Raw genomic sequence first — 18,177 nt, forward strand, 5'->3', positions numbered from 1 at the left:
TCTTATCTTTATATTTTCCCTGGTTTTGCAAACTAAATCATATAACGTATTACAGTAGCTAGTGGTCATTTTTTTTGAAAAATTGACTTATGCAATAAACATGTGTTGGATATTTTAATCAGTCTCTTTTTAAAATTTATATTGTATTTACCTTACAATACATTTTATTATAATAAAATTTACTTTACATTATATTCTTCATTAGATATACTCCTAAATTAAACAAAAGGCTTAGTTTTCCTCAAAGCAAATAGATTTCTTTTAATAGTCAAGGGTATAGGATGTTCAAGCATAAATGAGGAATCATTATTAATTATGAATGCTTGTGGGTTTTGCACATCTTATATGAAACCACATTGAAAGTCACATGGTGCCCAAAGCCCCTCTGGTAAGGGAAGTATCCTGAGTAAGATCAATAACTAGAATTTGCTCTGAGTGGAGATTTAAAGGCATGCAAGAAACCAAATTTAGTGGACTACGTTTCTCCTGCCCAGCTGGCTTACAAGATTCAATAGTGAAAATTTCTTTGCTACTCTCTCTTCCTTCCCACCCAGTTTTCCCTCCTTTCTTTTTTCCCTTTCACCTTCTTTCCTTCCTTCCTTCCTTCCCTCTTTCCTCTCTCCCTTATTTCTTTCTTTTTTCCTTTTTCCCTTGTTATTTTTTTCTGTTTTTCTTTTTTACCTTTCTAGCAATAAATCTTACAGGAATTCATATTAGAAAGTTTGTGTAAGCCAGGTGCTATGGCTCACGCCTGTAATCCTAGCTACTCAGGAGTCTGAGGATCAAAGGTTCAAAGTCAGCCAGGGCACAAAAGACCCTGAGACTCATGTCTTATTAACCTCTAGAAAACAGAAAGTGGGGATTGACTCAAGGGGTAGGGCAGTAGCCTTGAGCTGAAGAGCTCAGGGTCTAGTTCAAGCCCCATGACCCACAAAATAAAAAAAAAGAAAGAAAGAAAAAGTAAAAGAAAAACAACAAAAAATGAAAAAGAAAGTCTGTGTAGATCACTAAAATGTGGTGATTTGAGATTGAAAGTTTGGATGAAATTTCTACTTCCATAGCACAAGTATGTCTATTTCACTCAGGGAAAACTTTAATCTTCCTGTCTCTCAGTTTCTTTGTGTTTCTGTCTGGCTCTGTCTCTGTGTCTCTGATTTGTTTTTGTGTCTTTGTCCATCTATCTGTCTGTCTTTTTCTCTATTTCTCTCTGTCTCCCCTGGGGCTTAAGATCATGTCCTGAATTCTGTCCCTGAGCTTTTTTACTCAACGTTAGCATTCAATCATGGGAATCACAGCTCCACTTTTGACTTTTGTGTGTGTGTGTGGATAAATTATTTCTTTCTTTACTATTTTTATTTATTTATTTTTATTGTAATGCATAGAGGGGTTACAGTTTGTTTTTTATTTTGTTTTTCTTTTGCTACTTAATTGTAAATAAAGAGTCTCACAAACTCTCCTGCCCAGGCTGGCTTTGAGCCTCAACTCTCAACCTCCTAAGCAGCTAAGAGTAGCTAGGATTAATTTCTCTTTTAAGTAAACTAAGAGAAGTCTTAAATGGAAATGTGGTTTTTCTGCAAAGTTTATTAGAATGTCTCGTGTCATTTGTTAGCTGATCTACCTACTTACAGTTCTAAATCTATGTAGAAAGCTTTCATTTCCACTATTTCTAATAATTAAATATGGAAATATACTTACATCAATAGTGGTAAGAAAAATTTCACAATCAACATATTGCTAATTGCATGTGAATACTGTTAAAAATCTATGACATAATTAAAACCAGAAGAGAGAAAGTAGAAAAACAAGAAAATTTGACAAACTTTTCACTCAGAGGGTTCATGTAAAATTATATGAAAGAACAACAGATTCTGGAATCATTATAACTGATCTTTTTTCTGTCTTTTTTTTTTTGTGTGTGTGTGTGTTTGTGATTAAAATAACAAGGTCAAACTTCTTAGCACGTCTTTTTTCAGTGTACACTTCTTGACTAGTTTGTGCTAGATTGTCTAGAATCTCATCTATGACCTCAGACGGATCGTCCAATTCATCGGATCTCTAAAATAAGAATTAAAAAAACCTCACTGAAGCAATTCAAGAAATACAAAGGGAAATAAACATGGGCTTACCTTGTAGCTGGGTGCTGGTGTCTCATCACTCTGATCCCAACTAACATCTGGAAATCATTGTTCAAAGCCAGCACAGGTATACCAACATGTTTGAATCTCCACCAGAAGCCTGGTTCAAAACTGACAGAGCTACCCTCCAAGGAAAACAAGAACGAGCAACATTAGGAGGCCCTGATTTGATTACAAGTCTTAGTAAAGTTTTATTATTGAAGTGAGCATTTTTATAATTCTCTAATACTTGTGAAGAAAAATTCACCCATTAACTAACCATTTCAATTCCTGTTTCAATTTTTTGAGAGTAAAAAAGTCTCAATAACTAATTTTCATGTTCAGATGGAGCAAAAGAATACTGTAATTATTATTGAATACCATTTTTACTTACTTTTACATTAAATCAAGCCAGGAGTTCAAGATTTTAGTTGACTCAAACTGACGGTAGTATAGGTTGGACGACTACAATTTATGGCTAACAATTGTGTTTTAATGATGTACTTCTGCATACAAATTTGTAATATTATGTATGATCATAATTCTTGGTATCTCTAGTGTGGCTCAGGCCCCTATGCAGAAAAGCAGAAAGAGCTAAATTCCATTTTATGTGAAAAAAAAACATGAATCCAATGGCTAAGTTGAGTCTTCTGGATAATTTTTCTTGTAGTCCATCTATCTTCAGGTTTTTATGAGAACTAAAAGCCTAATCAATAATTTAACAAGCTAATGGACATATTTTTAAACACAGCGGCATCGTGGTGAAGAGGGGCACGGTAGACTGTCAGAGAGGCTTGAAATGGAAACCCACTGGTAGTGTTTGGTGATTCATGGAGAACATGGGGTACTGTAGAAGCATGGCAGAGGAAACTTAGAACCAGCTTCATGTCTGCTCTACTTAGCTATGTGGCTTTCTGTATGTGCTATGGAGCATGTGCTTTCCAAGTGATTTTTAAGTTCAGTGTAAGATACAACCAACTACTTTTAGGAATGCATTTTAACTAAAAAAGTACGTTCTCCATAAAGTGATTTAACATTGCAGATTACGATACAGTGTAAAAAATCCCAGCTGTTCTGATTCACAGCCTTACCATTTCAAATCTCATTGTGACTGTCGTCACAGTCAGTAGCAAATTGTGAGGAAATTGTTTTGGTCTTGTCGGGTGAAAATATGTAAACTCAACCTTGGGTACTGATGCTTCATAAAGATAAAACCAGGCTGCTATCTTTTTTCTCCTACCCTTCTTTTTCTGTACATTTTTGGATCTTCATTTATGATGGAGGCAACACAAAATGCTATCAAGAATAATTAGAGCTGGGTGTGGTTGCTGGGATTCTAGCACTGAAGAGGCAGAGGGTACTATGATCACAGATTCAAGGCCAAACATGAGCTACACAGAAGACCCCAATGCTGAAAAAAATAAAAAATAAGTGTGTAATTGCAACTCAATTAATTCACCAATATTCCATTTGTTACCATGACAATAACTTAACCTATAGGCAAGGATTGCTCTTAGTGTTTATTTTTACTCAGTTCCCTAATATCCAGATTTATACACAGTCATAATTGGAATCTTGTCAAGCCTTTTTTTCCAAGATAATCTCAAGCTCAGGATCCTCCTGCCTTAGCCTCCTCAATGACAGGATTGCAGGTGTATACAATCCTTGAAAAGCTCAGTTTCCCTTGAACTGTAGTCATAATCATTAAATTGACCTGAAATATGAAGAGCTTCCCTAAGTCAAGGCCTTACAGATTGTATCTAGTAACAGATTAACAAAAAAACCCATTTTTTTTCTGATTAATTGCTAGACTAGGAGTATAGTCTTAAAACAGACAAAAGGAAGAATTTAAACTTGGTTTATGTTGGATTATAATGGAGCTAAGGACCTTGAGACTTTTTTAAATTTAATTTTATTGTGATGTAAAGGGTGATGTACACAGAGGTTACAGTTGCATGCATGAGGTAGTGAGTACATTTCTTGTCAAACATTGTCAAATTCATTCTAACATATTGTTCTGTGAGTATCACTGTTACACTGGTTCACTCTTTGTCTCATCATTTTGTTGTTTTCCCTTCTATTTCCAATTCAAATAAACATATATATGATGCATCAGGTACCTAAATCAGATACAATGAAAATAGGGGATAAACCATAGAGGGAAAATAAGAAAGGAAAAAAAAGAAAGATCTTCACATAGTATATTAAAAACAACAAACACAAAGAAAAATCTCTCACTTTCATATCCTGGAGTTCATTTTGCTTAGCCTCATCCTAGGTGGTCATATGCACACAGCTTTTGAGATATTGTGATCCACTGATAGGAAAATCCCAGACATATGATAATTATTACCAATGAGGAGAACTATGGAGCCTATATGTCGTTGAGTCTGGCTTACTTCACTAAATATGATTTTTTTCCAAGTGTTTCGATTTGCTTACAAATGCAGCTATGTCATTCTTTCTGATGGCAGCACGGGATTCCATTGTGTGTATATATACCACATATATTCATCGACTGAAAGGTATCTGGATTGGTTGCCCATCTGAGCTATGGTAAATAATGCTGCAATGAACATGGTTGGCCTTGAGACTTGAGGATTAGTGAATCACCAAAGCCAAGGCCTCGGTGAATGAAGCAGGTTAGGTAATTGAGTCCAGACAGGACACTCTGCAAGACCAGCTGTAGCTGGAATACTTGATATCTCATTGCTGAAGTGATTCATTGAATAAGAAAACTTTGTCAGTCTTTTCCATATGAAAGGTAACTGTTTTGTTAATGCCTAGCTCTAAGCTGCTTTCAGGTATAATGCCTTGCATATACAAACAATTCACGCCTAGGCATCCCAGTGATAATTTTTGGAAATGCTCAGCAAAAGTCTTCTTAGACCATAATAAATAAAAATTAGTATTATCAAACTAATTAAATAAAGGGGTAGGATAATCAGAGGACTGTCATGGAAGGAATAGGAGAAATATATTCTAACTCTGGCAACACTTTATTTCTCACTATCCTATCCTGAATATCCTTTGACTTCTTTTCTGTAGGCCTCAACCGATATTCTTTGTTTGCCTTGTTTTCTATATTCTCTGAAACTTATTAAAAAATTCTTTTTTAAACAAGCCATTTGTCCAGAAATACTAGACTAAAATGCTCTGCCTGCACAAAAGGTGCTTTTACCTACCCAGATATGCATGGCAAAGCTGTGTTTGCAATTTTTTCTTTGTAAAGTGCAGTCAATTGACCATACACCAGCACTAATTTGTTTCTATCCAGTAAAGCATGAGCACGGACTGTCTAACACAATGTTGACAACAACTTTGTGGCCAGGGCTAACTCCATTATTTTGCTCAGCAAAGAGAAACTCAATGCAGCTGCTTCCCCAGCCAATTGCCACACGGTGCCCAATTCTGCTTTCTTTCAAAGGCCAGGTTCTCCATTGCTCTGCATTAATTTTTATACCTCTTTATTATTATTAGTAGTAGTAGTAGTCTGTCTTCTTCTTCTTCTTCTTCTTCTTCTTCTTCTTCTTCTTCTTCTTCTTCTTTTTTCTTCTTCTCCTCCTCCTCCTCTTCTTCCTCCTCCTCCTCCTCCTCCTCCTGCTCCTCCTCCTCCTTTTTCATTTTATTCTTCCTCTGTAGTTTCCATTTAACCAAGCAGTTTATGAATATAATACATCCTGAACAATACTACTCATTTCCATATTCTCATCCATCCCTCCTCACCCTCCTCTTCCTTCACTCTTCTTAATTTTGTATAATGCACACTGAATTTGTGACTGCATTCTCCTCCCTGCCTCTCCCTTTACTGGACCAACCCTCTATGTCTTTCTTAAAAGAAAATTCTCCTAAGGAAATCTTGGAAATGATACTTCAACTGTTCTACTTCAAAAATCATTTAATCATTATGTTAATAACCTAATGAAGTGACAATGTCGATTTGCCTGTGATATAAAAATAATCTTCACAGTATTCCCAAAGTGGGTATTTGCTTATAATTATATCAGACTTCAGGTATTTAGAATTGCCTTAAAATTAGATCTTAAAAATAACAAGACTAGAGGGCAGCTGGTATATTTCTAGGACAGTTGTAATTTTTTTTCAGGCACTCAGACTGCAGTCAGGTTTTTTTCAGAATAATTTTAGTCCTGGGAAACTATAATTATCCTGATGCATACTACTTACACTGTCTTATTTCTTAATTACAGTAGCGACATGAGATAAATGCACACTTATTGGGATGAAATGCATATTATTTTGTGGTGATTATAAAAGAAATTCTCAGGACAAAAAATGCAATTAGATGGCTGTCAACTACTGATACTGTGGAAAGTTCTAGACAGTATGTAATTAAGTCCTGCAAAAAGGACACTTCTTTTTGAGATAAAAAAGAGCTCAAGAGTGAAGGTCTGCATGATGTACAAAGCAAGGACTCAGAACCCCTAAGCTTGTTTAAATGATACTACATGAATTGCAAGTAACTTCACTGTGCCAACTACCATTGGAGGATTTTACTCAAGTTGCTACCTACACATTCCATGTAAAGAATATTCTTTTAAATAAACTTTGTCATTTTTAAATATGTATATATATATATATCTTTGATTATAGCACTAGAGGGTAAGAGAAGGAAAAGAGATGTAACAATTGTGTTTACCTTCAAGGTAAGTTTTCATTCCTTTGGTACTAGCTCATCATTTCAAACCCTCATTGTCTTAGAAAGTTTTCATTTAAGATTCTGAAACAAATCACTTTGCAATTCTATTTCAAAAGAAAAACTGTAAGTTGGCAACCATAGTACTTCTGTAACTTCTTCACTTACTCTTAGAGAAATGTTATCATTTTAAAGAGGCAAATGGAAAATAATAATGGCATGCTATTAAATATATAGTCTTGGTTGGTGGAAGATAGCAGGAATACTGAGTATTAGATTTAGGAATCTGATTTCCCAAGTTTGAATTCCAATATGGAGTTAATTAAATGTTAGACATAGCCTAAATTACCTAACTTCTCTGTGACTTAGTTTCTTTATCTATAAAGGAGACAATCAGAAAACCTACCTTGAAAGAACATCGTGAGGTTTTAATTAAATTCAATTTGTGGTGTGCTGAGAACCATGCCTACTATAGGATATTAGCACTATATAATTTTAAGTATTATTTTTGTAACTTAGAGGCACTAAGGACAAAGAGCCAAATTCTCATAATCTCCTTCCTAATTTTTAGCAATGGTTGAGGAGTAACTGATAATTTGGTTACACATTTCTCAGAGAGTCCTTTCAAATATTTTAGTGAAATAGAAAGACAACGATTAAAAAGGCCATTCAAACAATAAAATTGCTCTTTAATAATTCCTTGACAGAATATTGTTCAATACATTTTGGTGCAAGATAATGCTTTTATTGTTTTTAAGATAAAAGACCTCTGTTTAGAGCATTTAGGGTTATACAATGATATATTCTATTTTGAGCAGAAAAGGTCTGCTGCATAACCTTTGCTGAAGCTACTTTTGTAAGAAATGAAAATTGATAGTATGAATACTGTATACCAACCTTTATTTTTTTCCTTCCAAATAACCCAAGCAACCATATCAATTCATATAACCTCCTAAGTAAGAAAGTGAGCATCCACAGAAAATATTGGCCATGAGCTACTTTGACTTTCCTCTAAAATGGTTTATGCTTCAATTTCAGATATTTGCCTAAGTAGTATAAGTTGTAACACAAGTCTTTCTTACTTTAATAATGAAGTTAAGAGAGTAGTTCACTATAATACTTCAGTTATTTGTTTATATATGAGTACAGATAAGCCAAAAGGAGTTTCTAAAACTTATTTGAAAACATTGGGAGGTTAGGAACAAATCAAAAGTACTTTAAGAAAATGCTGAAGTATCTTCTATAAATTGGCATATGCAGTCCCTGTAATTAAGATGAATTTTAGGCAATTTCTACTTGGTTTACCATTTTTAATTCCTGCTTCATAGCCTGTTTGGTGGGTTTTGTCTTTAAATACATACAAATTGATGGATTTCTAAGAAGAATCTATATTTTATTTTTCCTTAGTCTTTGGTGTCAAAAAGAGTAACACTGCAATGTCATAGTGTTTTGAGCGAGGATGATGTCTGAAAACTTGCAAAAGAATTAGAAAATACAGACAGAAATTTGGCTAAATACATGCAAAGATTGAGTTTTTAAATTAAATTTTAGCAGGCCCATTAACATATAAATATGTTATATATTTGTGGAGTCGTGTGATATTAGGTACATGTCTATATCATTTAATCCTTTGATGAGGTTAATCATAGATATCTCCTCAAATATTCCCCAGTATTCCTTTTTACTTAATTGCAGAACAAAACAAAATCACCATTAGGCGACAAAGAAATTCACAGCAGACTGATTCCATGTTAATTTGTATTTGATCTACATCCAAAATGATCAGTAAAAAATGTTTTGATTTATGACTGATCTGTCTCCTCGCTAGTCTAGAAATCATTAGATTTGGGGACTTGATGATATTGGTTTCACTATAAGAAAAAATAAATAAAATTTACATTGAACATCATGCCTTACTTTGAGCAGTGAGAGAATGCTCAGGTCTTCTATTTTAAGAGTGAACTTAAGTGTTATTTCAGTGCAGAAGTCACATGTATGGTACTTCACTTAAAAAGATAATTAATTTTTCTCCCCCCAAAATTCTTCAATAAGGTACTTCTTGCAATTGGTGCTGTCACTCTTGAGTCTAAGTGTATGCTATTCTGAGGTCATTTTTACTTTATCTTTCAGATCAGCATTTTTATGACCCATTTATCTAACTATGGAAATGACCGCCTAGGGTTATACACCTTTGTGAATTTGGCTAACTTCGTGCACAGCTGGACCAACCTGAAATTGCAAACTCTGCCTCCAGTACAACTGGCCCACAAGTACTTTGAGCTCTTCCCGGAGCAGAAAGATCCACTCTGGCAGGTAACCCTTCTGTATTCTCTACTGGGGAAGGAGGGAGGCAATCTCTCCTTTAACCAATCGTATTATCCTCATCAATAATAATACTAATTTTGTATACTTTTTCTCATGGATTTAGTGGGTATATTTTGGTCAACCCTTTTGTTTAGCTGATTGCTTTTGAAGATTTTTGCATTGAGGATGGTGTTTGATTGTCAGTGTATTCTTCAAGCTATGAAGTTTAAACTTGCATGTGGCATGAAGAGGAACTAGAAGTAAAATGCTTAGCATTGGATCGCAGGAGGGAGAAAAATAGAGCTTCTTCCTTATAAGACCCAATAGCTAGGTTTTCTTGCACATGAGAGCAATTCTATGTACATACAAAGATGAGTGGTTTTCACCTTGCATATTTACTGTCTCTAGTATGTCTTGTTTAACTATAGGTTATTGTCCACTAACACTAGACTTACTGATGAGAGAGAGAATCGTTGCTTTCAGGTATGCTTTAACTAGTAATGCAGCTTTATGCGAGACATTTAGCTGGGATTGGTCAAATATACGGTCTCTACTCAAGAGCAGTCAGCTAAGAAATGCTGCATCCACTTTCTTCTTTCTTTATGCATCAGGTTGCATCGACCCTTCAGATCAATCAGCTGCAGAGAGCAGCTGTCCCATGCTAAGGAGAAAAGTGGCCACATCGTTATGGAGAAATAGCCATGAATCAGTTTGTTTGCCATGCTCTGTTTCTCCCTTCGAGTCTTTTTACCGCGTGTATCGTGTTCCAAGCTATTCAATTTCCACCTTGGAGAATTTATGCAACATTTAATTCCTGAGCAAGGGATTAGTTACTCCAGTTCAGCAAAGGAGTTTTCACTGACATGGGTTTTAATCCAACTGCTACCATAAATCATATTTTATTCTCATGATTATCCAGTAGTCCCTTCGCCACATGTTTATAATTAGCTTCATTTTCTAATTGCTCTACTCCAGTAAGTGTTTGCACAGCTTTGTGTTTAGTGTATCAATTAGACAAATAAAAGTGTAGTTGTATGACTATGGAAAGGTATTCCAAATGTTGAATTTATGAAGGGAATCTATGGTGTCCCATGGTTATAGTGAATGACTGACACATTTTTACATAATTGATCAAACACTGATTCCTGAATCTTCCTTTTACTCATCCATTGTTATATGAAATACATTTATAATATAATAATAAAAAGAGCAGTTAAATCAATAAAGGTTTTGATGAGTTTAAATATGAAGAATTTGGCAACAACCTCAAGTTTTACTTATTCTTTTCCTTCTGTAAAATAAAAGTTTTTAAAAAAAATATTAAGTTGTATTTTTGGTACCATATGAATATACAACATATTCTTTGTTGATGTTTGGATATCCCTGACTGTTATTTTGTAAGGCATAAATATACACAAACCAAGCCAGCTCTAATATAATTTGGTCAACATGATGATTCTAAGTACTGGCTAATTACTTACTAAATATAAAATTATAAAACTCTGTGCCAGTTAATTGATGGTACAAATTAGAATTGGGAAATGGAATTGTTCTTTATAGATCTATATAATTTTGAAGAAATAAGAAAAACATGTGAACCTATAAATAAAACATTTGAAAGTGTTAATAACTTTATTTATTTATGTGCTGGTTCTGGGGCTTGAACTTAGAACCTAGACACTCAGGTTTTGCTCAAGGCAGGTGCTGTACCATTTGAGCCACATCTGCATTTCCAGATGTTGGTGGTTATTTGAAGATAAGAGTCTCCTAGGCCTTTCCGTTTACATTGGATTTCAACCACAATCATTTTATCTCAGCCTCCTGAAGATGACAGCCATGAACCAGCAATGCTTGGCTTCACAGTTTAATTTTAAAAAGCATCATAGTCAATTCCTGAGACGTTCTTAGTTCAAGCACAGCTAATAAGCATTTAAAACATTAAAATAAATAAATTAATAATTAAATTTAGAGTAACCAAATTAATAATAAAATGACCCAGGAAATATTCCCGAGTTTATCAATTTAGTTATTAATATTGTTATAAATTTAGGAGTATGTATATATTCAAAAGTTAGAATGAAGATGAAATTTTTACTACAAGACTCATTTTGCTATCATGTGATTGTATTATGTATGCAGTTCCTTTTAGACTGAAAAGAATGTATCATGTGACAAATATTTTCTATAACTGAGTGTCATATGCACTCAAGTGTATTTAAATTGAAAAACAAGAAATTGAAAAGAGAAGAGCAGTTCGGTTCAAGAGGAAATTAGTTACACAAGATTTTAGTCACAGTCATCTTATCTCTGAAAATTAGATAAGCTTTGCCAATCAGATGTGATCTCCGAAAAAAAAATCTGTAACTGGTAGGGTAGTGATAAAATATTTAATACTTTCCTTATCTGTTCTTTCATATTTATATCTGTAATAGCAAATGAGCTGTAGGCATATGAATTTAATCTTTAAAATCATTTAAATAAAATGTGTACTTATTGGTAAAATTTTTATAGCTCATTTATCTTCCAGGAGGACACAAAAAGTTATGTTTCTGTCACTGTTATATATGCACCACTCAAGTACATTTCTGTATTCATACATTTCACTTTTATTTTGGCCATTTTATTTTTAAATGGAAAGAAAATGACCATTATTTTCTTTTAGGTTTTCAATTCACACTTCTGCATTGCTTCCAATAATAAGAAAAAAAGTGCCAAATGATAATTTTCACATCTATTTAATTTCTTTGGGTTCTGTCTGTACATTTTCATTAGCACTAGCTACTATATATGTGAAACTGTTGTGTCACTTAATTAAAAAGTGCAATATGAGTACTACATGATAAATAGCCACACACACACACACACACACACACACACACACACACACACATGCGCGCTCCCCCACCACCCCACACAAATACATTTGTGCTCTTCTCTCTTGGGAAACTGATTTTCCAGAGCAAATGAATGCAGAATTGTATGCTGTGGATACCCATGGAGTTTACTCCATTGAGTGCTTTCTCATCCATTTAGTCCCCATTATATATGTCGTAAAGTTGCAGTCACAGATACTTACTAATTTATATCTGTATTGTGTTTACAGGTAATCATGAAGGGATGGTTTCTTTTTTTTACTTTCCTGTTTAAATTCTTAGTATAAGAGCCTTCACATGGAAAGCTCAAGTCCTTGCATAAGCATTAATGATGCTTTTAAGCTCTCAAACTGTCAGGTTAGCTCTGTCTCCATCTTCACTCAGTCACTCTGGAGTCTTGTATCAGCAAATATGCCAAGCGTGATGTGGATTCCTGCTTGCCTGTGTGACCAGGGGAATGCTCAAATAGCCATGCATCGCGACTCTCTCTCTCTCTCTCTCTCTCTCTCTCTCTCTCTCTCTCTCTCTCTCTCTCTCTCTCTCTCTCTCTCTCTCTCTCTCTCTCTCTCTCCCTCCCCCCCCCTCCCTCCCTCCCTCCCTCCCTCCCTCCCTCTCTCTCTCTCTCTCTCTCCCTCCCCCCCCCTCTCTCTCTCTCTCTCTCTCTCTCTCTCTCTCTCTCTCTCTCTCTCTCTCTCCCTCTCTCTTTCTCTCTCTCTCCCTCTCTCTCTGTCCCTCTCTCTCCCTCCCCCCCTCTCTCCCTTCTCTCTCTTCCCCTTCTCTCTCTCCCTGCCTCTGTCTCTAGGGCCAGGGTGCAGCAAAGCGACACAGAGCCTGCTAACCTCGGCTGTTCAACCCCATCAAAGCATCCAGCTCCAGTTAGAAATGATGAGATTTGAATCCTATGACATAAACAAATCACAAGACCCAGTGGCATACACACACTGTCGCTTTTATCAATTTGTGTCTGTTGGAGTAATGGATTTTCTGACACGGAGAATTACAGATTGCAAGAGCAGGAGAAGTTAGGGACATCTAACTGAACCTTTTCCTGTTGCTGAAGAAATGGATGACACTGAGGGGGATTGAATGTGGGGTGCTAAGGTAGCTAGTTTAGAGGGGATAAGCCTAGATTAAAGTCCACTGCTCCAGGAAGACTTTGGTGGTTTTGCATTTACATAAAGCAAAAGTCAGTGATTTTCTCTTAATAACATTTCAGAGATAAACTATTATTTCTAAAGAAAGTGACATTTGAACTCATTAAACTTTGGAAATACCTATTTAAAAGAATATCTTTATCCTAATGGAACAAAAAAATATCACAATAGCTTCTGTGATAAATAAGCACTACAAGAATAAGGGGGGAAAACAAGATGAGGGGCTGGGGTGGGGGGAGGGAAATAGGGACCAAGATAGGAGAAAGGGTATCAATATTTGTGAAGTAATGCACCTTCTATCTGGTGAATGTAATGTAACCTTTCTATTAATTACAATAAAACATATATGAAAAAGAAAAAAAAGAATAACCGGAGTTCTGGGAATGAGGCTTACTGGTAGAGTGCTTGTCTAGCATGCATAAAACCCTGGGTTCAATTTCCTAGTACTACAGAAACAGAAAAAAGCTGGAAGTGGAACTGGGGCTCAAATGGTATACGATTGGCCCTGAACACAGAGAGGTTTGGGGACAGAACCCAGTCCCTGAGTTCAAGCAACATGACTGGCAAAAAAAAAAAAGAAAAAAAGAAATCAAAGAAATACACACAAATACAAAGAATTGTCTCAGCAAGGCAGAAATCTGGCAAGTCAGTCTACAGAACAAGCAGGCAGCTGCTCTCCACCTCTATTTACACCTAACAGCCAGCTCCACCCCTCGGCCTCAGATTATTCAACTCAGATTCATAATCTGCTGATTGGCTAGTTGGAAGAGGATAAGATATATTTACATAAAATGACCATTAAAAGACACTGAAGTAACAAGAACAGTACACAGGAATCTCAAAACATACACATATCCTCTGCTATTTCTTGAACAGTCTGCAGTGTGTTTTCTGAGGTGTGTCTTAATTCCAACTTGGGGGGAAAATACAGTTAAAAGGCAAACATTGCACTCCAGAAATCCCTCCTTATTCCAAGGCAGTTCTTTTTTTCATTAGCAAGAGCCAAGCCACTAAGCCAAGGCAGGAACTTTTAAGCAACCACTCTGATTAATAATAATAATAATCATAATAATCATAGTTTCTGTTTTTTTCTTAAGTCTTTGTTAACATGCTTAGTTATGTTATCTAAAATATTGTCACATTTATTCCCCACTGTAACAATTTATAACTTTTAGAATTCCATTATACCCCTGACCATCCAGTATTGTATACATGTGCTTGTCATACACCAATTCATGAAAATCTTAGAAATTGAATCGATGGATTCCTTTGTTGTTTGTTTGTTTGATATTGGTAATTCTAAACCTTATATAATACAATATTCTCTCTCATTAGAATATCATGTCATATCCTAACATAGACCCAAAGCCTCTTCTATTAAGATATGACAGAATTTAGAAGCAGAAATATTCCTAGAACAGCAGAGGTACCACGCTTGTTTCCTGGATACAGGCAGGAGTTTGATGGAAAATAACATTAAGGAACAGGTGGAGGTCAGTGGGGAAGCTTGAGAAACTCGTAGTAATTTGGATTTGATTGGCAGTAAGGAGAAACTGGCAATAACAACCAAGGACAAGAATGAAATGACAAGAGAAAAATGTTGGCCATGACAGAGAACAATAAAAGTCTTTTCTTCAGGACACAACAGAATTACCTAGGTCAAGTTAGGAAATGAATCTACCTGTGAGAGAGAACTTTGAGTGGTTCAAGTTTGTGAAGGGTTAGATCTTCAAATAAAATATGACAGTGTCTCTGAGTCTGACAATAAGCAACACACTATCTGTAATAATTAGTCCACTTTTGGGAAAGTATGTCAGAAGTACTATAATTAGGTTTGGGGTTTTTTGTGATTTTATTGCTGTCACTTTTATTTGTCTTTTAGTCTTTCTAGTGAAATGACAAGTATAAATTCTGCAAGTGTGTGTGTGTGTGTGTGTGTGTTTTATACTGGTCCTGGGACTTGAATTCAGCCCCTGAGCTGTTTCACTCAAATCTACTGTTCTGCCACTTGAGCCACACAACTCCACTTCTAGCATTTTTTTCTCTTAATTGAACATAAGAGCCTCACAGACTTTTGTGGCCCAGCTTGCTTTGAACCATGATCCTCAGGTCTCAGCCTCTTGAGTAGCTCAAATTATAGGTGTGAAACACCATCACTCAGCTCTAGATTTCAGTGCTGTCATAGATGAGAGGAATTAGAGAGACTTCATCATTATCTTAAATATTTATTTATTTATTATTATTATTATTTTTTGCCAGTCCTGGGCTTGAGCTCAGGGCCTGAGCACTGTCCTTGGACTTTCTCAAGGCTAGAGCTCTACCACTTGAGCCTCAGCACCACTTCTGGCTTTTTTCTAGGTATATGGTACCGAGGAATCGAACCCGGGTCTTCGTGCATGCTAGACAAGCACTTTAACCACTAGGCCAAACTCCCGGCCCTGTATCTTAAATATTTATTTGTTTCATATCAACGTTGTTCTCTATACTGCCAAGTTTCAGCTTTTTCCTTATTTGGCAACATCTATTTCACCTTTCAGAAATATCCCTCAAATATATTGAAATAACTTCTCAGGATTTTATTTTTAATTTCCAATGAAGCACTTCACTGTTTTGATGATAGAAAGCTGTCAGACACTATGATATCTAAAAAAGATGGTGACACAAGTCTTGGGTTTTTCCTTTCCTGTCAATCAGTCAGGAATATGTACTTGTCTAGTGTCAAATTTTCTGCACACACCACTTGCTCTCTCTTAAAGAGAGTTGTCCCTTAAAAAGTTACAATATTTTCATACTTTTTGAACTAAAAATCAACATGGAAATAGGATGCTTTTAGTCGCAACGACTTAGGAAGTTGAAATTGCATTCAATCTTGTGTTTTCAGTTCATTGGAGACAAAAAGTCAGCTAGACTCTGTTTCAGAAAATAAACTAGCATTTTGTTACATGTCTGAAATCCCAACTATAGAAGAGTCAGAGGTAGGAAAATCACAGATCAAGGTCAGCCTGAGTAGAAAACACATGACTCTATAATGAGTGATTGTTGTCCTTCACATACTATGTTATCTCTCATCTCTTTTGCTGTCCCTCGGTTATCTCATATTATTACAATATTTCACCTTGTTATCTGATATATTGTATATATGCTTATTTGGTTATTTGAAAGTGGATAGGGAAGGTGGAAAACAGATGATGGGTGGGAGTGAGGGGAGGGGAATGGGGACCAAGACATGAGAAAGGATATCAATGTTTGTCTGGTGAATATAATGTAACCCTTCTATTAATTACAATAAAAATATATGGAAAAAAGAAAAAAAATGAAGCACATGATTCTAACAAAGTAACTAATTAATTAATTTTTAAAATAAAATGGCCAGGGCAATAGCAAAAGTAGTAGAATGCTTGCTTAACAAGTATAAGAACTTCAGTTCAAACTCCAGTACTAACAAAAGAATATTGTTTTAAAATAAAGTGTATTTAAACACCTGATTCAACTATAATGACAACACAAAGAAATTATTTTAGGTGTATGTCTTACAAAATCTTCTAATAACTTTATTATTATATCGACTCCTAAATTAAAGAACCAGTTTTGTCCACTAAGTTGCCTGTTTGTTTTACCTGCCAATATATTCATAAAACTGGAATAATAATAATAATAATGAGTACTGGATGAGGGTGCAATACCTGTTTACAGGCAGAAAAACAGAACTACTGTGCACCTTCTAAGTTTTACTATGGGAATATTTAGTGGGAAGACACTAAAACTACTTGCTTTTGAAAAATATGAGTATAGAAAATACATTGATACCTAGAATAAATTGGCGGAGTTTTATACATAAAACAACCTGTATCTTGTCCAAGACTCAGAGAGAGATTTGTCCTTGTCTATCCAACCTCACTCCCAGTGCTGGCCTTTATATTACTCTGTAAATTAAGGTAGCTTGATTTTTAAAAAGAGATCTAATAAACAGAATTCAAGATGGAACAATAGGTAGTGGACAGTGAGTCTTTATGACTCAGTGCACTCCGAACAGAATGAGGGGCTCAGAGGGTTTTATGTGGAGCTCAAGTGGCAGCAGAAAATGGTGAAATGGTGTTGGGTTTAGACTTTTTCCATGAGGGTCTGTTGATTGAAGCACTGGAAATAAATACTGCTAGCCCACTGCAATACCTCAGCACTTCTTCAATGAACATGGATTTTATTAGAGGTTTCAGCAACAATGAAAAAAAAAATTTGAAAGTCACATGGCAGCTTCAGAAAAAAATGATATTTCGGGCTAGGAATGGGGCTTAGTGGTAGATTGCTTGCCTAGCATGCATGAGACCTTGGGTTCAAGTACCACAGAAACAGAAAAAGCCAGAAATGGCACTGTGGCTCAAGTGGTAGAGTGCTAACCTTGAGCAAAAAGAAACTCAGAGCCTGAGAAAAGAAAAAGAAAGAAGAAGAAATATGATGTTTATATGCACGTGCAATGCAAAACTTAGCAAGCAGAAGAAAATTTAACAACATAGCCATTTATGGGGGAAAAGGAATAACTTTTGAATATCTTTTATAACATCCTTTTAACCACAGTAAATAAGAGAGATACATTGAGGTGGAAAGCAATAATTTTGACAAGGTTTTTACATACCACACTACTCCTTTAATCACACACAGCACCAGGTGTTTTTAGTGTCACACCCATTAGGGTTACATTAGGGTTTTGTTAGGTCCGGGTTATTAATACTGATGGGCAAATCAACCTCAAGTTGAACCACTGCTATACTTGATGAGGAAGGCTGTGGAGAGGTAATAAACACCATAGTGATTTTTAAAAGCCAAAATGAAATAAATGTAGCCCTAAGATAAGTAGATCTAAGAGGAACAAAAGGCAATTTTGTGTATCTGTGACAATATGGACTTCGAAATAAGATAGGTAATGCTATTAGTTTGATTGCACCTTTCAATTTTGGTTTCTTTGGAAAAGAAAAAGATGCTTTGTGGGCCTTCTAAGGAACATAATCATGTCAAAATGTACTGGCCTTTCTCTTTTACTAATTAATTCACTTTTCATAAATTGGCAACTATAATGCATCATG

The 18,177-nt window shown here is 35.4% G+C and overlaps 1 protein-coding gene across 1 annotated transcript in view; it reads left to right on the forward strand.

The window, feature by feature from the left end:
• The window catches only part of Ndst4 (N-deacetylase and N-sulfotransferase 4), a 270,436-nt gene that overhangs the window by 227,225 nt on the left and 25,034 nt on the right, over positions 1-18,177 (forward strand). Inside the window, exon 7 of the mRNA XM_090356655.1 lies at positions 8,899-9,081. Coding sequence (XP_090212781.1) covers positions 8,899-9,081 — 183 coding nt within the window. The remainder of the gene's footprint in view (positions 1-8,898; positions 9,082-18,177) is intronic.

This window comes from Megascapheus bottae, chromosome 23, assembly GCF_031878675.1.
Source record: "Megascapheus bottae isolate mThoBot1 chromosome 23, mThoBot2.hap1, whole genome shotgun sequence".
NCBI classification, from domain to species: Eukaryota; Metazoa; Chordata; class Mammalia; order Rodentia; family Geomyidae; genus Megascapheus; species Megascapheus bottae.